Raw genomic sequence first — 22,460 nt, 5'->3', positions numbered from 1 at the left:
CAAAACAAAAATATAATATAACATAATATAATGTAATGCAATATAATTATGTGCATGCTAAGTCACTTTGGTAATATAATAAAATATAATTATGTGCATGCTAAGTTGCTTCAGTCGTGTCTACTCTTTGCAACATTATGGACTATAGCCCACCAGGATCCTCTGTCCATGGAATTCTCCAGGCAAGCATATGGGAGTGGGTTGCCATGCCCTCCTCAAGGGGATCTTCCTAATCCAAGGGTTGAACCCCATGTCTCTTACTGGCAGGTGGGTTCTTTACCACTAGTGCCACCTGGGAAACCCTATAATGTAATTACTATATATATAAAATATAACATAATATATATGATATTTATCATAATACAAGGAGCCTGGTACATTGTAGCATATGGTGTCAATTTCTTTACCTTTTATTTGGAACATTTATAGTTTTTAAAACACTTTTATATATAGCATGGGATTTTATAATCACAGCAGTCTTGTAAGGTATATTTACTTGTTCTGCTTTTACAAATAAAACCACTGGAGCTCAGAGAGCATAATTTCCTTGCTTTAAATTCTTTGGAAAGTTGCAGAGGTAGGACTCAAATCTAATTCTTACCATTTCAAGTGTAGAGTATTGTATTTCCCTATACCACAATTTCTCCCAAAGAGCTTGTAAACATACTTTCTGTGTAATTTTGGGCTCATGTGGCTGGTATAATTTTTTCTAAGACCACCTAATTTCAATCTCCAATCGTATTCTGTTTTCTGACATAAACTTAAAATAGCCAATTTTTATGCATTTAGTCTGAAACTTCAGATTTTTTGCAGTGGACTTAGAGTCCACTGTGGGGTTTTGTTGTGATGTGGAAGATATTAATGCATGGATTTCCATCAAGCACTGGAAGTTCTTCACCATTGTCCCTGCAGGTGTCTGCTGGCATTGATATTCAGGCAGGTTCATCCCTCTGGGCTCTCTAACCATCTCATCCTCTGGTTAGAGAGCACAGAGGGATAGCATCACCAACTCAGTGGACATGAATTTGAGGAAACTCCGGGAGATGGTGAAGGACAGGGAAGCCTAGCGTGCTGCAGTCCATGGGGTCACAAAGAGTCGGACACAATGGAGAGACTGAACAACAAAACAAAAAGAGTACGTAGTTTATATATATACGTATGGGCTTCCCTAGTGGCTCAGATGGTAAAGAATTTGCTTGTAATGCAGGAGACTCAGGTTCAGTCCCCGGGTTGGGAAGATCCCCTGGAGGAGGGCATGGAAACCCACTTTAGTATTCTTGCCTGGAGAATTCCATGGACAGAGGAACCTGACAAGCTACAGTCCATGGGGTCACAAAGAGTAGGACACGACTGAATGACTAACACTAATATATATATATATATATATATATATATATATATATATGTTATATATATTCACATTCACATATAAATATATATTCATATATATATATATATGTCCCCAAAATATTTTTCACATAATCTGTGAAATTAGGTAATATGAGAAACTTGAGTCATAAAAAGCTAAGTAAAACTAAAAATGAATTATTAAATACTTGTTAATTGAACTGTTTCTAGTCCTAAGATGCCACTATTGGTCAGGGAAATCCATTTTGCATCGCCCACATGAAAAACGCTGGAATATATATAACATACGGCTGAGCTAAAAGAATAGTAAGAGAGTACTGAAGAGGCAGAAATAACAATAAGATCAAGAAGCCCTGGAATCTACTTATCCTGTAAAAAAATCTAAACTGCAATCTGATTTCAGTCCTGAAATGTAAAGAGCTTCTAAATCATCACTTTTATCCTTACAACAACAACAAAAAGCTGAACACACAAAGTTAATTACTTTTTCTGGTCCAACCAAAAAAGTGAAGTTGGTAAGCAATATACCATATTCTGAAATCTAGAAAGACGAGTACAGAAAATGATATCTAAGATTAGCTTACCTGGACATAAGCTAATGGAACTATCTCATGAACAGGCAAGAGAAGAGAAGTCACAGAATCATAATTAGAGGTACAAAAAAACACTTGACAAAATCCAACACTCATTCATGCTGAAAACTCTCAGCAACCTAGGAATAGAGAGGAACTTCCTCAACTTAAAGAAGAATATCCACAAAAAACCAACAGCAAACATTGTAATTAATGATGAGACACTAGAAGCTTCCTTGCTAAAATCAAAAACAAGGGAAAAAATGATTCTTTTCACCACTCCTTTTCCACAGTGTAGAATGTTCTAGAAAATGCAATAAGGCAAAAAAAGAGTAGAGATAGATTGGAAAGAAAGAAATAAACTGTCTTTGTTCACAATGACATCATCATATATGTAGAAAATCTCCAAAAGTAGACAAAAAGAAAGAAACCTCTTGGATATAATAAATGATTATAGCAAGGTTGCAGCATATGAGATTAAAATACAAAAGTCCATTGTCTTCCTTTATACCAGCAATGTGCTTAGTTGCTCAGTCATGTCCTACTCTCTGCAACCCCATGGACAGAAAGTCCATGGGGATTCTCCGGGCAAGAATACTGAAGTGGGTTTCCATATCCTCCTCCAGAGGATCTTCTCAACCCAGGAATTGAACCAGGGTCTTCTGCATTGCAGGCAGATTCTTTACCATCTAAGCCACCAGGGAAGCCCTTATACTAGCAAAGAACAAGTGGGATTTGAAACTAAAAGCATAATATAATTTTTATTAGCACCCCAAAAATGAAACAATTGAGTAGATACATAATAAATATGTTTATGACGTATAGGAGAAAACTACTAAACTCTGATTTTAAAAACCCAAAAACTAAAAAACTCCATGTTTATGGATAGGAAGACTCAATATTGTCAAGATGACAGTTTTCCTCAACTCAACCTAAAGATTCACTACAGTACCATTCAAAGTCTCAAGGCTATTTTGTGAACATAAACAAACTAATCCTAAACTTTATGTGGCAAGGGAAAAGACCCAGAATAGCCAACCCAGTACTGAAGGAGAACCAAAATGAACTGATAGCAACCGACTTCAAGATTTACTATAACCTGAAACAATGGAGGAGGCTTCCCAGATGGCTCAGTGGCAAAGAATCCATCTGCCAATGCAGAGACGCAGATGTGGGTTCGATCTCTGGGCTGGGAAGTTCCCCTGGAGAAGGAAATGGCAACCCACTCAAGTATTCTTGCCTGGAAATTTCCATGAACAAAGGAGCCTGGCGGGCTACCATCCATGGCATCGCAAAAAAGTCAGAAACAACTTAGCAACCAAACACAACAGAATCCTACTATGATCCAGCAATTGTACTCCTAAATATTCACCCAAACTGTCTGGTAACTTCTGTTACATAAACACCTTCATGTGAATATTCATGATCAAAACATAATTGCCAAAAATTGGAAGCATCCTAGATGTTCTTCAGTTGGTGACTGGATAAACTATAGTATACCCATACAATGGAATAAGCTCACAAGCCAGGGCCTGACACTAAGAAGTTAAAATGCACATTGCTAGGGAAAGACCTCAGACTGAAAAGGTCACATAGAATTCCAATTATGACTTGACACATTTACTAGTGGATAGGAGTGAAGGAGCAGTCATTCTGTCTTTTTATTTTTTCTTCTGTAGTACTAAAATAGCTCCTTCACCAGTCCTCCTATCTCCAGCTTTACCTACATCCCCCTAGTTCATCTTGGCACTGAAACAGCAGTGACCTTTGTAAAACAAAAAGCCATCATGTCATCTTTGTGTTTATACTATGCTAATGGCTTCTCATCATCTTACATTGTCTTAGCTTGGTATCATTTTAAACCTAATTGGAAATGTCTTAGCTCTTTATAATGTGGGTCCTTTTCCAGCCCAATCACTCACAGCTCCTATTAGTTACACTCTTATTTTGCCAGGCTCTAGTTCTCCATGTACACTGTGACTTTTTAAGGCCCCATGTTTTGGTTTTATCTTATGAGGTTATGCAGGTACCTGTAGGAGTGATGATGGGGCTACAAATGGAGACACCTAACTGCTAGAGGTGAGACCCCTAGACTAGAGTCATAGGCACAGCCTCTTATTTAAGGCTATTAATTTCAGTTCAGTTCAGTTGCTCAGTCATGTCCAACTCTTTGTGACCCCATGAACTGCAGCACTCCAGGCTTCCATGTTCATCACCAACTCCCGGAGCCTACCCAAACTCATATCCATTGAGTCGGTGATACCATCTAACCATCTCATCCTCTGTCATCCCCTTCTCCTCCTGCCCTCAATCTCTCCCAGCATCAGGGTCTTTTCAAATGAGTCAGCTCTTCATATCAGGTGGCCAAAGCATTGGAGTTTCAGCTGCAACATCAGTCCCTCAATGAACACCCAGGACTGATCTCCTTGAGGATGGACTGGTTGAATCTCCTTGCAATCTAAGAGACTCTCGAGTCTTCTCCAATACCACAGTTCAAAAGCATCAATTCTTCAGCACTCAGCTTTCTTTATAGTCCAACTCTCACATCCATACATGACTAGTGGAAAAACCATAGCCTTGACTAGATGGACCTTTGTTGGCCAAGTAATGTCTCTGCTTTTTAATATGCTGTCTAGGTTGGTCATAACTTTCCTTCCAAGGAGTAAGTGTCTTTTAATTTCATGGCTGCAGTCACCATCTGCAGTGATTTTGGAGCCCAGAAAAATAAAGTCAGCCACTGTTTCCTCTGTTTTCCCATCTATTTGCCATGAAGTGATGGGACCGGATGCCATGATCTTAGCCCATATAGGCAGGAGGCAAAATGAGTCTGGAGCAGAGGCCATGTGAAAGCAGAATAAATTGCAAGATACTTGGTTCTTTATAAAAGAAGGCATTTGGTGGGGATCATATGAGATATTCTTCTGCTTGTCTGGGATACTGAGTCACTCTGAATCACTTTAATGCTCCCACAAATTCTATACATTTCCAGTTGCCAATTTCTTGGGTGTTCTAGTAATACAAGCACAGGAAAAGAAACTCAGAAATTAACACCAAACGTGTTCCTCTTCCAAAAATGAGTAAAAATTAAAAATTCAAAGTTTATGACCAAATCCTTTGATAAATTTAGAAAAAAACCCTTAATATAAGATACATAATTCTATTTCAATATAGTGCCTTGGTATGAAATATTATTCTAATGAAAATAATTATAAATTGTTAAATTAAAAACTATAGCCTAGGAAATTTAGTGACTTATTTCTTAAGCATCACTTACAATTACATTATAGTTGAAATGAATAATAATTTCCAACTTATATAAAGCTGGTTTGAATTCCTTGGCACAGAATCCAAAGCTTTTCACTTATTACCTTTCAAATACAAACTAGGAAACAAAACCAAATCAGTTGATTACCATATTTCAAAGTTAACTTCTCTTGTTTCTATTTTCAAGTTAAATTCAGGAAGAATTTATTGTTAGTCAATCATACAAGCTAATTTTTAATTTAAAATTAAGGGTTTTTTTTGATTTTGCATTCTTTATAAGCATCCTCAAACCTCTACTGTCTATCAAACATTAAGTATTACAAGTCATGGTCCTGCCATTTTCCCCGTTCTGATTTGTCATCCTAAAGTCCTATTGTCAGTACCAAATCCTTCCCTTATCATTCCATAGCAAAATAAGTCAATTTTCAAGACTTGAAATGCACTGAAGCTAGACTCTGTGGCTAGGTTTCCAGATACAAAAGCATCTCTAATAATTCTTGAAGATTATACCATTTATCTTTAAGAATTTCCCTGTATAGAGAACTGACATTAATTTTGTAACTCTTTCTCAAAGTGATATTTTTGTCAGAATACAGGACAAGTCAAAATTTTCAGGCTTAAACAAATAATAATTTAAAAGCAATACTTAGACCCCCATCTGGAACCAATTTACTTCTCATCTGAACTTCTGGCATTATAAAGCACCCACTTTTATATTGCATTAATTTTAAATTTCCATTAAATTGCTCAATTTCCATGTTTTTATGGAGCTTCAATTTTTTTCTTTCAGTTTATTTTGACCATCACAGGAAATGGAGCAAGGAGTAAAGGATTGGGGGTGGTACTGCTTCAGAAACTGTATGAACAAATTTTTGTCCTCTGACTTGATCTGTTCAGTTTTTTAGTTCGGCTAAAAATTTGAGGAGTTGACATGGAGAAGAAAATAGGAAGTGAAAGAATGAGAGAATCAATTCAGCATTAAGATGAGACTGAAGATAGAGTTCTGTGCTCAGTCCTTTATTCTTATTTTAAACTTTCTACATGGGACATCTTAACCATGCCCTTTGCGTTTGCAAATCCCTAGATCATTCTAGCAGAGATCAATTCTGTTCAGCTTCATGCTTTGATGTCAGCTACCTGTGGGACAATGCTTACCTGTAACTGGGATATGACAGGTATTTAATAGACATACATTGAATGTATGATAGATGAGTGAATGAATGAAAGGATATAAGATAGATGGATGGATGGATGGATGGAAGGAGAGATAGTATTTCTCTACCTGGATATTGTCATTAATGTCTCACATTCAAGTCCGATCTCACCTGCTCCTAACTGATTTTTTCATTATATTCTGCCTCAGAGAATAGTGCTACTCCTATACTTTTATTCCGTATGGACCAGTCCCTCTATCACTCTCTACAGCTAGTCAGTGAACAGTTTCTATAGGTAACCAGCTCAAATTAGGCCACCTTTCTACTCAGAATCTGTGTGCCCATAGACTTCAGAGTAAAATTCAAGCTCTTCAACGTGATGTATAAGCTCCTCACAAACTACCCCCTACATAGTTCCACCCACATACCACTCAACCTACCCTGAGCCACTTGCACTCCTAAACCAACCAGAGTCTCTCATGTCTAGGCCTTTGAACATGATGCTCTTTGCTCACAGTGCTCTCTCTAAGTTAGCAAACTTTCAATTATCCAAGACTCAGCTCTCAATTTAGGTCTAATATGAAGTCACTGCAAAGATCTTGCTTAGGGAATCCTCTCAATCTTGCTTTCTTTCATGTCTAGCACAGTGATCAATAAATATTTAATGATTAAATAAATGTGTTTAAAACTCATATCTGTGGGGAGGAGAGAAAGACTTAATGAGAGAACCAAATGGAGAAGCATTTGAAAATTACTGAATTTAGATATTAGTAATTCTATCTGAAATCTGAATTCTGTGTATACATTTCTTGCTCTGAACCCCTCTGTAAGATCTGACATCTCAGAAGATAAAACAGAATATATAAATGTGTATAACAAAATCACTTTGCTGGGCAGCAAAAATTAACACAACGTTGTAAATCAACTATACTTCAATAAAATTTTCAAAAATTACCAAAAAAAAAACCCTGACATTTCAAGTCGCACAATTTCCTGGTGCTTTTTTGACATCTCATTTCCAGTCCAGCCTATCTCTATCCCTTTTCGGTTAAATTTCTCAGTTCAGAAAGAGCTTTTAGCCCCTTTGAATAGGGGTCCTAAGATTCCACAGTGCCATATTCTTGGTTTCAGCCATCACTTACAACTGTTAAGCCCCGATTTCAAAGAAGTGTGCTGGCCTCCACAGGTCTGAGATTTGCATAGTTTTCTCCTTGATTTGAGGCACAGTGGCCCATGTTTCTTGGGGGAGGTTAGTGTAGTCACAGAAAGAGAAGACTGCTAAAAGGAAGAACAGAACCTTGGGTTGGTGGTTCAAGAGAGACCCAGGAGTAAGGTACAGAAGTGTAAGATCCAGGTGGGATGGAGGTGGGGAGAATAAGGGAATTTGATTTGGAAGCTTAATTTGACAGGAGGATGATAGAGGTCCAGGTGAGGGAGGAAGAAGATAAAACTGAACTTCCTCTTACCCTTTAGCCAAACCCCATCCATCTTGAAGATGGAACAGAAGCAGTCACAGGATTGACAATTTATACATATTACTCTGGTTTTGTCTCTTACACTTTCCTTTCTGGAAAACACAAGGCTTTCTCACTTTGAGGCACTTAAGTTGGTTAAACTCACCTCAGTCTGGCCTCCTTTCATTTACCTGGGCATCATAACAGGACTCAAATTAGATAATACTCTAAATTAGCCGCATGTCTTTTGATTTTTCCTGGAATATGCAAAAGTACAAATTCTAAGCTTCTCAAAAATAGGAACTGCATCTTATTTTCTGTGCTGTCCCCTTTGCTGCCTACCATGTTCCCTGACACCCCATTTGCGTCACTGAAAGAAGGAACTTGTCAATGACAGAGGAAATGAGTAAGAAAACAGTTGTTTATCACATACTAATTTATGTCTGTATCATTACATACCTGTTTTTTTTCCCCTTTGCTGCATCTTTTAAAGACCTTTTCAAGAGAAAAACAAAGATCTTATTTATGTAAAAGTTTCCTTCTTGCATCTTGAAATTGATATTCTCTTTCTATGTTGCCATGGTTTCTGCTCATGGATATTCCCTCCACTCTGGATGAAGAAATCTAGTCAAAAAATGCACTTTTCAAAGCATGCTTCTTTGTCAGATGTAAGCTCATAGGGAAAAAAATTTAAACCATTCAGAATTAAATCATATTCATAGAAATATTAAAATATAGTGGTAAATATTGGACATTAGAAAAAGCATGCATTTTAGAGTAAATGAACCCAGTTCAATCCAGTTCTGTCACTTGCCTGCTCTGCAAAACAGACATGTTTATTACTTTTCAGTTCAGGTCTCTTATGTGTAAAATAGGAACATTAATTCCTACTTTTGAGAGTGCTTATGAGAAATAAATAAGCTTGTAGTCAATATTCAATATAAACTCCCTTTTGGTAGTTACCATTCCAGAAATCCCATTAATGTCTTTATTTAAATAATAGCTAAAATCTACTTAATGGTGTTCCTAAAAGTATATATACTTTAATCCAACAGCTCATATAGTTATTAACTGGGTACTGAGTTCTAAAAAATTAATTTATTCAGCAATAAGCTGTCTACCCAGATCTAGAGTAGAACTCAACCTGCTTTTGTAAATAAGCTCATTTTTATTTCTCTGAAGCTTATGACCACTGAAGGTTTGGTGTTAGGGGTGATGGTAATAAGAGGTCTAGGACAGTGGTTCCCTCTGGCCCAAAAGAAGGGACCTGGTGGGTCTTGAGGTTGACCAATCAGATTTTCAATAGGCATCGGAACTAGGCATTGAACCTGAGAAGTGATGCCTTATAGTCAATGGAAGTTCCACCGTAAAGAAGATTTTTGCAAATAATAAAAGCACACTAGAGTACTGACTTGAGTACAGTAGTAATATGGGGGTCAAATAGTTTATCCAGATTTTAATTGTTTCCTCACTCATCTGTTTAAATATTTATTGAGCACATATTATGTATCAGGCAGTATTCCAGCCCCAGGAGACAAAGGGGAACAAGGCTTAATCTCTGACCTCAGATTATTCACAATTTGTAAGACATACAGGAATATAAGTGAATATTTTGTATGGCAGTTGTGCACATTCTATAATAGAGAAGAAACAAATGACAATTTCGTATCGCCATGGGCAGTGATTATGGCTTGGGAAAGTCAAGGAAAAGGAAGTGATATTTCACTAGTTACTATAAATAGAAATGCTCTGGTGAGCAGTAACTATTTATGAGTTCATTGCTTTCTAAATACATATTTCAATATCCCTTTCTTTGATTTAGTTCCATTCTGGGTTACCTACATAATATGCTTACTAGGTTTTAGCTTCTTTGGGCAGGGTGAAAAATTTTAAAAAAGGACCAGCCTGGAATCATTTATGTGCTGTGCTGAGTTGCTCAGTCATGTCTGACTCTCTTGTGGCCCCGTGGACTGTAGCCCATCAGGCTCCTCTGTGGGGATTCTCCAGGCCAGAATACTGCAGTGGGTTGCCATGCCCTTTTCCAGATGATCTTCCCAACCCAGGGATCGAACCCAAGTCTCCCACATTTCAGGCAGATTCTTTACCATCAGACTCACCAGGGAAGCCCAAGAAAACTGGACTGGGTAGCCTATCCCTTCTCCAGGGGATCTTCGCAACCCAGGAATCAAACTGGGTATCCTGCATTGTTGGAGCATTCTTTATAAGCTGAGCTACCAGGGAAGCCCTGAAATCATTTACATAACACTCAAGTGAGGATCTCCACATTGTATGTAAAATTGTAATAAATAGGTGGCAAAGGGGGTGACAGAGGATGAGATGATTGGACGGCATCGCTGACTCAGTGGACATGAATTTCAGCAAACTCCAGGAAACAGTGAAGGACAGGGAAGCCTGGCATGCTGCAGTCCATGCTACAAAGAGTCGGACCCAACTGAGTGACTGAACAACAAAAACAACCACCAACTACATTCAGATGAAGCGAAATATACCATGAAGATGATTGCATTGTCTGTGTGTTAGAATGAAAAGAGTGGGTCACTGCTTCATACGGAAGTGATAAAAGAAGCCCAGGAATGTTCAGAAGCATGTGTCTAGAAACTCACTTTTTTCTAGAGACATTTCAAGCCTTTATTTTCACCACAGTTTTGATCCCTTTTTTGTCACAAAAGCAGTGTTAGGTAACAAAAGAATGTATTTTCTTCGAAATGGAACCTATATGTAAAATACATACAACTTTCTCCCAGAAATTTTTCAAATTAAGAGTTTAGTAACAGAAGAGGTGGACGCCAATAAGAGTTTCCAGTGGCAAATTCCTCATCCGTATTTAAAAAAGAAAAAGAAGCATCATCATACACTGAATGAATGAGGGTGACACACTGAAAGAATGTGGCTCCTGGTGTCAGACAGGAGTTGGCACACATTTCAGGAAGGAATGTAACTAATCTGAGCTTCAGTTTCTTCTGTGAGGTACACACATACCTATATATAGGTGTATCTCTATGCATAGTCACATCCTATACTGTATGCGTCCCATGCTGTGGAGCAATGAAGAGTAAAGATAAACATGTAAAGATATAGCACAGCACCGACCTGAGAGCACACACTCAATAAATAAAACTTGATAACAATATGGACAAAAACTGCACTGCTTTTTGACTCTTTTCCCGTTATAATCTTTATGATATTGTTTAGATTGATGTTGTGCTTAGTAGAGTGAGAAAACAATTCCCAAGTGGTATTGAATTCTTTCATCCTTTTCCATTATTTTTCAAATACTTTACTTATTGTGGTATCTTCCCTATATATCATAAAATTCAAGCTGAAAGCAATTTAGTATTGATTTTTGCCACCCATTTAATCTTGGTAATCACCATTTCTTCTCATTTTTGCTGGCCAAGTGGTTACGTTGTAAGTAGTGTGATGAAGTGCAGAGGAGGAGGAAGAAGAAAAGAGATATTCTATCTTCTATGCGTTACAATATTGAGAAGTTTCACATTTAAGATACTGTGTAAGTTTATTATAATGTCTTTTCATGGTTTTTAATCTTTTCTATTCATTTAAACACTGAAAAAATTGGTTGCAAAAAAATTTAAAAAATAATTCAGATAACAAGTGGTAAATATACTTACAACCCAGATTGGACTTTTATTGTGCTAATATCGCCCATATTTCCTTTCTTTTCCTATAATAAAATTTTTAGTTTTTCACAGAATGATTAAAATTTTTTGTGAAGTAATTGTCCTAAATTTAGTAGACTCTTGTAGAAAGTCATTTAAAATTATTTAAAAGTTACCTGGTTTTACAACTTGGAAGTAAATATATTTTTTAATCAAAGTCCTACAGGTTACAAACAAAAACCACATACATCACTTAACACATATTATTCATGATAAGTTTTCATTATGATGTGAATAGACAAGATAATAAGCACCATCTTAGCATATATATGACATCAAGGATTTTCACTCAGTGTGTTACCAGGATCAATGGCAAGTTCAAAAGTTATCCAAAATGGCAGGTGAAAATTAGTATTCCTTGAAGTACTCTCAATTGAAGCAGAAATTCTTTTCTTATCCTAAAAATTCTGACCCAACCATTTAAAACACTTTTCAGCTGAATTCTTTTCTTCAATCAATTGCCCAAAATTCTATAAGCACATGGTAACTTTCCTATAATAAATGCTTATTCTTATATGCTGCTGAGCTTTGAAATATATTTGTTACATGGCAATTCCTAATTGATACAGAAAGGAAAGCTTTCATACAGGAGGTTATATTTGGGTTAAATTTTGAAGGACGATTAGGATTTCACTAGTTGGATAAAGACTTTCAAAGCAGCAGTAACAATGTGATTAGAAGCATTAAGAGATGAATCTGTATGTTCGTTTAGTACAGTGAGTCTCCTGAGGTGATGTAAGGAGTGCTGTGAAAAGTGACTGAAATTCATGTTGCAGAGGAGATGAGAGTGAGGATCCACAAACTACAGGGTGATGCTCTTATCCTTGTTATTCATGAGAAAGCCGGAGTTTGGAGAGGACAAGTAATTGGCAACTGCTTTAACTGAGAACACATTCAATACACATCCATAAAGAGATAAAAGTTCCTTTCAGACAAAAAGACTATATTTTTAATAATAAGAATACATCCTTAAGAGAATATAGAAATGACAATGATCACAAATATTTAGGGAGTTGAGTACGCCTAAGTGTCTTATGAAACAATTGTATCAGATACCTTGTTAATTAGGCTATTTCATGATTGCATAAGTGAAAAATAATGATATAACAGGACTTTTTTTTTTAAAGAATATGAGCTCAAAAAGTAACCTTTGAAAGTTCTTTCTGAATGTCTTTTGAGGATATCACTTAACTATTTTTAAAGTGGAAGAAAATCATGGGTGTTAGTTTTCATTTATTTTGAAAAGTTCATTTTTTTTTAAAAGCTAGTTTACTGCGCAGATTATATCTGGTCATTTTTCATTTAAAAATATTATTCTAGTCCTTAAAGCTTATACTTCTAATGTCTGCTTCATTGTGATAATGACATCAGGAATTATTCTGAATAACTGGCCCAGCCTTGTTAACCTTTAGAAATAGTTTGACTATTTTAATGTAGAAATTTTACCTGCTAACTCTTGCTTTTAAACAGAATTTTAATCCTATTCATTTATTACCTTGATGTCACTTTTAATAATTTTAATAAATTTCTTTGGATCAAATTCTACTTAGTGAATTTTCCATTTCACTGGAAACTAGCTTTCATTGATAATTATGAAATTTAGTGCCAGGAACACCAAAAATAAACCACATGTAAAGAAGAATTACTCAAGTAGGTTATAATTTAGGCAAAATGAGGAAAATGTTACTCTCTAAATTAGAGATTTTTTACTTATTTAATGGAAAGTTATGGGTTTTCAAGGCAATGGGGAGAAAATAAGATATTTTATAATACAGAGACTTACTTGTAACTAATAAAAAATGTCAAACCTTAAAACTTAGGAAAAAACAAAACCATATGTCAGACTCTTAGTGGAAGTAATTATTATCAATACCAACATTTTACATCAAAAGAAGACCTTTGCTCAGGATTGTTGGGATGGAAACCACAGAATATTTAAAAGATAATTAGATCAATTTTACAGTTTTAATAAACTTTAAGAAATGTAATTTGTATAAGCATCATAAAATAAACATTTCAGCTTGTATATTTACATGACATTTTAGGAAAACATTATAGCATGATTCTGCTATAAATTCTCTTGGGTTAATTTTTCTGCTTATTCTCTCGATGACTGGTTATTACTTAACTATTAAGAGGAGTGAATGGTAGATTGATACATCTTTTTTCTTCTATTCAGCAAGTATTAGTATGTTCAAGTCTACATGTGCCAGACACTAGAAAATAGTGATGAACAAAGCAGATCCCATGCCTTCATGAAATATACATTCTAGAGAAGGAATCAAGTAAAATGATAACAATAATGATAATAACAAAGAAGCATTTTAGTTGTTTTAATTATTAGTAGTAGTGGTGAGGGTGGTGATGTTGATGGTAGATTTATGGAAGGGGAAGGCATGACTGAAGGAAATAATCTAATCAGCTTTGCTCACTATTGTTCATTCTACTTTAGCCGTACTGGCTTGCTTAATGTTCCTTGAGCATATCAAGTGCATATTCCTGTTTTAGGACCTTTGCAATGGCTGTTCCCTCTTTTTGAAATACTATTCCCCCCACATATATTCCCTCATCTCTTTCTTCTATCAGCTTCTCAGCAAGAATTACCCTGGTTACCCAATCTTAAATAGCAACTCTCACACCTTCATCTCCCAATGTGGAATCCCCCTTACCTTACTCTCCCTCTTTTATCCCTTAGCACTTACCACCTCTAACAGACTATATAATTTATTTATTTTTTTAATCTGTCTCCTAGTAGAATATAAGCTTGGTATGTTCAAAAATCTTTGTCTCAATTGTTTACTGGATTATTTGTTGTTGTTGTTCGATCCCTAAGTCATGTCCAGCTTCTTGGGACCACCCCCCCTCCTTGGACTGCAGCACACCAGGCTCCCCAGTCCTTCACTATCTCATGGAGTTTGCTCAGATTCATAGCCATTGAGTCGGTGATGCTATCTAACAATCTCGTCCTCTGCTGCCCTCTTCTCCTTTTGCCTCCTGTGTGTCAAATGCTTATCACGTGTTATGCAGGCTTCCTAGGTGGCTCAGTGGAAAGAATCCACCTGGCAATTCAGGAGACCCAGGAGACACGGGTTCAATCCCTGGGTCAAGAAGACTCCCCAGAGAAGGAAATGGCAAACCACTCCAGTATTCTTGCCTGAAAAATTCCATGGACAGAGGAGCCTGGTGGGTCACAGTCCATAGGGTTGCAGAGTCAGACATGACTAACTGAGAACACACACAATATGAAAAATATATAGAACCAAAAACTAAAATCATTCAAGAGCCATAGCACTTTAGAATTGTTCTCCCTCTACCACTCTGCAGCTTCTAGAAGTATTTCCACAACTACGCAGGGCACTAATAGATTCTTAACTAAGATCTGGACATTTAATAGTGATTTAGTTCTATTCAGTATACTAGGTTTTGAAAAGTAGTGGCATGTCTAAAATATTTTAGAAAGATTTCTTTGAAAAATTATTAAAGTTTAAATGGTCTAGGAACCAGGGAACTTCAAACTTCAGTTGTATGAGAAATTTTGTTAATTTTAATAGCTCATGGCTTAAAGATGCCAGAAAAATGAATTTTGCTAGGTCACAAACTTTCAAGCTAAAACTCCATATTACAACAAAAATGTGAAATGCTTTGAATACTGCAGGCAGTTATGTTTACTAACACTGACAACTGAAAAGCAGAAAAATTCTGTCTAGAGCTTTCTACTTCTTACATGCAAAAAAAGAATTTTAAATGACTCAGTCTCAAGAGAGTGAATGGTGACAGACTCTGCAAATTGAAGATAAAACCACAAGTACATGCACTGTGGGAAGTTCCACAGGGTCAGTGGCCTTGCTACTTTTGGCACTGCAAATATTTTGGCTCAAATCCAGCCTCACACTCTGTAATTAGAAAGAACATTGCAGCTTTCGGTCTACAGCCAAGCCACGTATCCTTGTGGTCTGTCTCATGAACTTTTCATTGCTATTTGCACTGCAATCTCTCATATAGGCCACCATGGCAGGGAGTATATACCTCTGTTGATCTTAACAGAGGCAGTAGGAGGAGGAAAGACTGACAGTGCCTTTCAATTAAATAGTCTTGTTTCTCCAAGGAGTACCTTTAGAATACTACATACAGGGCATTTCAGTAAAAATAAATAATGTAATTTCAGTAAACACTGATTCTTTAGTTAGGGTCAATGAGATCCCAGGAAGACCATGAGGGTATTCAAAGGGCTAGTGAGCCGGCTGAAATTACATACTAGACTGTGTGTATATACATTTCTCCAGGGAAAGAACCCAAAGCTTTCATTCTAAAGTATCAGTGATGCTGTCCTCCAAAAATACTTTTTTTTTTTGTGGATTAAAAACCATTGTTTTCACCTATAATACAAGTCTAAGAAAATGTCCAGCATTTGTCCCATCAGTTTTTTAAGAATAATAGAATCCACCTCTCTCAGCATCACTCTTTGTCTGACTCATCTTCTAGTTAAGTATTAGCCAGATGGCCTCAGCCTTAAAATCAGTATTAGACAATGGAGAAATTACAGGTTTTGGAAATAGCCTTTTTGGAGTCACATCCTGGCTCAGCCACTAACTGGCTAGATGAGCTTAGTTAAATGAGTTAACCTCTCAGAGCCTCAGTTTCCTTATCTGAAAAACGGGATCAAGCCTAGTACCTGCCTCACAGGGATGAAGTATTGGTCGAGGAGATCATGGAAGTGAGGTGCTTAGCATAAGTCCAGATCCTGATTCTTTCTATAACTACCTCATCAGCTTTACTTTTGATGGGCTTTAATGATTCACTAATAAAATCCTTAATTTTGAGTATTTTTATAATATAAATGGGGCTTCCCTGGTGACTCGGTGGTAAAGAATCTGCCTGCAATGCAGGAGATCCAGGTTCAATCCCTGGGTCAGGAAGATCCCCTGGAGGAAGGCATGGCAACCTAGTCTAATACTGTTGCCTAGAGAATCCCATGGACAGAGGAGCCTGGCATGGGACAGTCCATAGGGTCGCATAAAGAGTCGGATATGACTGAAGCGATTAAGCAGAAGCAGCAGCGTGACACAAATATCTTTTCATTACAGTAAAAATAATCACATTTTAACTGACCTGTATCAATCATTATCAGTATTCAAACTTTAGACACCAGTATTGTGATGCTTTATGGTTGAATTCATTGTTTTGCTAAAAATTGAGTATGTGTGCATTTTCACATTGTGATATTTTCAGCTCCAGGATTAAAGGGAAAAAATCTAAGCTGTTCATTAAGGTACAACAAACCGTTAAAACATTATACCAATTTTTAGGCCATAATATGAAATTTTAAAATATTTGAATAAACATAAATAGATATATTGAGTTTATTTGCCAAAGAACCATAAAACACATATAGTTTTATGGGCTATTCCTCTTTCTGGAAGAGGGTTAAAAGCTATGAAGAAAATTAACAAATTTGATTGAAATGTTGTTCTTTTTTCCCACAGCTCTTGTAGTGAGATTTTTGACCAAACGATTCATCTGGGAATATGATCCCACCCTCGGTAGGTCAAATTTTGTTTCATCCTCCTCTCCAATCAAAGTTTTGACCTGAAAGAAAGAATGACATTTTCTGTTGCAACATTTTTAAGCATCTTGCAGCTGTTTGAGAAGTGCTTTATCAAATCACGCAAAGAGCCCTGTAAGAAGATGGATGTGTGTTGTATGCTGTCTGTGCTTAGAACTCTGCAGGATTTTAATGCATAGATGAAGAAATCAGGTCAAACCTGAGACAAGAAGGAAATGGGTACAACGTGATGCTCTTCCATCAGGAAATGAGCATCATTCTAGTGGGAGAAAGAGGATGCAATGGGTGTGGCTAATTGGGTATGGGAGAGAAGGGCATGGGGAGAAGAGAATAATAGTAATATAAAGCTTGTGAATGCTCATTTTGGGAAAATGTATAAATAAACTATGTTTTTCCCCCCACTTCTCTCCAATGAATCTGATTTAAGCCTATTCAAAATATAAAAAAGAAGCAAAAGTTGATATCTGTAGATCTTGAAAATAGCAATAATATTGATGGATGAAGTATTCATCAACTGTATTTTTTGCAGTCCAGAGCAGAGTCCTTATTGGTAAGCTATTTAGTTCTCATCTTCAAAATAACACTGAAAATCCATGGGTTTCAAATTGAGCTTAAGTTTGACTCTGAATTAAGCCTTTGAGTTTTTGTTTGTTATGATTTGGGACCCTAGTTGGTTTTGTAAAGGTCAACATCGTTGAAATCCAGAGGAAGAAGGAAAGGCATACATCATTTTATTACCAAGCACAGAGTCCCAGACCAAGCTGGCCTCACTCAGAATGATGAAATGGGTAAAGATGAGTCCCAGGTTCTTTTCTGCTTTTGTGTTTGTTACTACAGGTTTACACCATCCAGCTTAAAAGGGGGCTTTCTTTGCCCTTGTGAGCTCCTCTCATTGCTTTCACTCATTCATCCCACAAATATGTATTAAATGCCTCCTATGAGTTAAATGATTTTAGATGCTGAGGATAAACCAATAGGCAGAAGGGGAAAGCATGGGCTTTGTTAAACTTACAGTTTAGTGAAGAGAGAAGAGTCAGTAAACAAATATATGTCAAATAGTGATAAGCACCATGAAGGGAAACTGAACAGGAAAGGGGATAGAGAGTGATCTTATATTTTATCTAACTTCTTAACTTTTTAATCTATAGAATTGATTGTAGTGAGAAGTACAAGGTAAAGATGCAACATTTTTCCCAAAGAGTTGACCAACTGTCCTCCTATGACTTACTAAATTATCTCCACCTTTCCCCACTACTTTCAATGCTACCTTTTAAAAATACATGGAATCATGTACACAAGGATACAATTCTAGATTTGCTTTTCACACTAATGCCAGTACCACACTCTTTTGATAACTGTATGTTCCTTAGGACATGTTGATACTCAGTAGAGAAAGCCTTTCTTCTTTACTTTTTAACAGAATTATCTTGACTCCTATCTCTAGTTTATTCTTCCAGGTCAATTTTTAAAACTATATCATAGCATGAAATAATTTTGATTGGAATTGCATTAAAATTATACATTCCTTTGAGAAGATTCACAGCTTTATGATATCCATTCTTTTAATCTAAGTGAATAGCATGTCTCTACATTTATTAGTCTTCTCTGGTTTTGCTTTTAAATAAAACGTTTTTCAACATCAATAATTTTTGACATGATTTTAGTGTAGACACAATTTAATCTTAAGATGATATATTTGTATCTAAAACATTGAACTTGGTTTGGAAAAAAATCATTATCTATTGTTTACCCCATCTATGTAAATGCTTACTCTCCTCTTATAATTTTATTACTTATATAAGCTTTAAAAAGATTATAGCCCCTGAGAACCTTAATGATTTATGGGAGTTTAATAGAAAAATACTAATTTTATTTATTGATATCAGTACAACTCAACAAAAGATGAAGCTTCTAAAAGATGATCTTAAAATTTTTTGAATGCTGTCAGATTTGTTTCGGTAACTAATGTTGCTTTTTAATTAGTCTTAGGTCAACCATTTTCCCTTTGGTTTTATTCCTTCTGAAAAACAAATGCTATTAATAGAAATCTCCTGCACCAGTTATTTGTACCATGGGCTTCCTTCACTATGAATAATGAAACTTTATTGAGTGACCTTGTACTGTTCTGCTCCACAAGAATTGCAGCTGCTAGGCAACAAGGGGGCTCATCTGACTTCAGGCGTATCAGATAGATGACTCACTCCCAGGTGAGGCTTTCATTCAGTCACCCTGGAAACTGGATGTGTGTGTGTGTGTGTGTGTGTGTGTGTGTGTGTGTGTACACTCATATACAAGAAGTCACTAATGTTCTAGCCTAGAGGAGTTCCAATCCATTTGATTCAAGATGAACCAAGCATTTCCTGGGCAAGCGTGCATGTGTGCTAATTCGCATCTGTCATGTCCTACTCTTTTCTGCTCTATGGACTGTAGCCTGCCAGGTTCCTCTGTTCATGGGATTTCCCAGGGAAGACTGCTGGAGTGGGTTGCCATGCTCTCCTCCAGAGGATCTTACGGACCAAGGGATCAAACCTGAGTCTCTTGTATCTCCTGCATAGGCAGGCAGGTTCTCTACCATTAGTGCCAGCTGGGAAGCCCTTCCTGGGCATAACTTCATACTATTAGAGAGTTTCAAGACCACCACCCAAAAGGAAAGCTACCTTTGAAAGCAAAGTAGCTTATTTGTAAAAAAAAACAAAACCGTTTTGAATTCTGAATCCAGAGCCGTCCTCGAAAATACAGTGCTGTTTTTCAACCTGTAACAGAATTTTTGCTCCATGAGAAACTGAAGACTGTGAATGTCCTTCAGCATATTAACAGCCCTGGAATATCTATTGCTCTGAGATAATTCTGTAAAGAAATTGTTTGCTAGTATAAGCACAAGTGATTTTCAAACTTTTAGATTTTTTTTTTTAAGGAGAGGAACTCTCATAAGAATTCCAGTTACAGATGGAGGGCTCAGAGGGTGAGGGAGAATTAAAAATTCTAGTGGCACTTCCATTTTCGTATAAGAAGGAACTATTGTTAACATCCACGTGTTTTGAAGGATATAAACTAAGAAAAAAATCAGTCCTTGACATTGGACAATGTTATTTTTCCTTAAATTTTTCTCATTTCACCATGGACCAGTAAAATCTTTGTCAGAGGTCAGAAGCGGTCTGTGAATTGCATTTAAAAACTACCCATTCTCAGGTGGTGCTAAAGAATCTGCCTGCCAGTACAGGAGACACAAGAGACTCCGATTTGATCCCTACATTGGGAAGATCCCCTGGAGAAGGAAATGTCAACTCACTCCAGTATTCTAACCTGGGAAATCCCATGGATAGAGGAGAAGAGTCAGACATGACTGAGCACATACACACACACACACAGACATGCAGACACACAGACACACATACACTGAAGCCTATAGAATTGGGGACTGGACCATCTAACCAAGAAAACTCCCTGCATGATGGAAGTGGCAGCAGTTTTCTGGGTGCGGAACAGCTTCCGTGTCCTGTTTAGATTCCAAAAGAGCTGAGTCTCTACCTCCCAGTCATATTACCTTCAGAAAATGCTGATCGTGGTAGAGAATACAAAGACTTAGATCATGTACATTTGTGGTGTGTTTGTGTGCTTGTGTGTGTGTGCACACCTATGTGTGTTGGGGGCAGTTGGAGAGAGAGAGAGAGGGAAACTATCACTACTTAGGAGGCATTGTACTCTGTTTGAATGGATTAAGGCTCAGACACAAATGAGAGTGGGAAGTGGGAGACATATTGGACCCACTGGTGCTCTGATTTTGTGACTGGTTCTCCCTACCTGAACTACAGTTCCATTTGATTGGAAAAACTTGTACTAAGAAAGAGACACACTCAGAACAAATTGTCTCAACTGGATACTAAAGCAGAGGTGCTTAGCCAACTTGCAGAACTGGTTAATATTGGCACAGCAAGGAACTTTGAGATCGTCACTTGGCAAATAATAAAACAAATCCAATGAAGTCAGTTTATCCAAGATTACGTGGCTATTTTGTGGTTAGATCAGCAATAGAACTCCAGTTAGTACAATTCCTACTCTAGCACAAATCATTACTAACTGTTGTTGTTGTTGCACTAGCCAAATGTCCATATTAATACATTGAAATCTGCAAAAGAGCTAAATTATAAAAGGATTAGTGGTATGAAACATCCCTCTGAGCATCAGTTTCTCTTAGTGTGCAAAATATACTTCATCTTATAAAATTATATGGAATGCAGGTTTTCAATCATGTATCTCTCATATACACTGAACTTGAGATATATATTTAATATGCCTAATTCCATCTTGGACTTCGCTGGTGGCTCAGTCAGTAAAGAATCCACCTGCAATGCAGGAGACTGCCTGCAAAGCAGGAGACCCAGATTCAATCCCTGTGTCAGGAAGATCCCCTGGAGGAGAAAATGGCAACCTACTCCAGTATTCTTGCCTGGAGAATCCCATGGAGAGAGGAGCCTGGCAGGCTACAGTCCAGGGGTCACAAAAAATCGATCACAACTACATCACTACCACCACCAGCACCACAATTCCGTCTTGAAACTAATGTTGATGTTGTTCAGTCACCAAGTCGTGTCCGACTCTGCAACCCCATGGACTGCAGCACAGCAGTCTTCCCTGTCCCTCATCATCTCCTGGAGTTTGCCCAAGTTCATGTCCATTGAATCGATGATGCCAACTGTTGATCTTACAGTATCCAATATTTGGTTCATTTTGAAGTATCTCTTAAACAATCATCCCCTTACCCTTCAAGAAAAAAAGACTAAAATAATCATTTTTTTGTGAGTATGAACGAAAAGTATTTCCATTCTCCATTTTTTCTTAACTTTCTTCACAAAAACTTACACATTTTTTCTTAACTTCCAGAATGAATAGTAGAGTTTCATTCCATTCTAACAGTACTTAGTGCATTTTTTAGAATTATGTTCAGAAAAGCTAGCACACCGATGTACATTTTGCCTCTGTAAGCAATATTTCCACTGTTTTGCATGAAGCCATGAGTTCCTAATGAGAAAGAGAAGGGACTTAAAGAAAATATTCTTCCAATGGTGTGAAACCAGCGTTCAGCTTAGATGAAATCACTGCTGCCTCCCGCTGCTGTCTGTGGCCGACATTCCCTCATTTCCTGCCTTTCATCGTTTCATTTCAGTTAACAAACAGCCAAAGAATCACACAACTTCATACCATTTTCTTTATATTTTATTTCCCCCCTACTGTGGCCTTCTGTGGTTGAAATACATATCCTATTTAGCATGGAGGCAACTGAGAAAAATGTCCCTGTCTGTCAGACAACTTGTGGTGCAAAGAGATGGACTAAAGCCCAGAACTCTGTTTTACAGGCTCCAGGGCTGATGCCAGTCCTTTAAAAGGGA

The 22,460-nt window shown here is 37.0% G+C and overlaps 1 protein-coding gene across 1 annotated transcript in view; it reads left to right on the top strand.

The window, feature by feature from the left end:
• The window catches only part of RERG (RAS like estrogen regulated growth inhibitor), a 134,337-nt gene that overhangs the window by 100,590 nt on the left and 11,287 nt on the right, over positions 1-22,460 (top strand). Inside the window, exon 3 of the mRNA XM_027541421.1 lies at positions 16,994-17,050. Coding sequence (XP_027397222.1) covers positions 16,994-17,050 — 57 coding nt within the window. The remainder of the gene's footprint in view (positions 1-16,993; positions 17,051-22,460) is intronic.

This window comes from Bos indicus x Bos taurus, chromosome 5, assembly GCF_003369695.1.
Source record: "Bos indicus x Bos taurus breed Angus x Brahman F1 hybrid chromosome 5, Bos_hybrid_MaternalHap_v2.0, whole genome shotgun sequence".
NCBI classification, from domain to species: domain Eukaryota; kingdom Metazoa; phylum Chordata; class Mammalia; order Artiodactyla; family Bovidae; genus Bos; species Bos indicus x Bos taurus.
The sequence above is the reverse complement of the archived record's forward strand: the minus strand, read 5'-3'. Positions and strand labels throughout refer to the sequence as shown.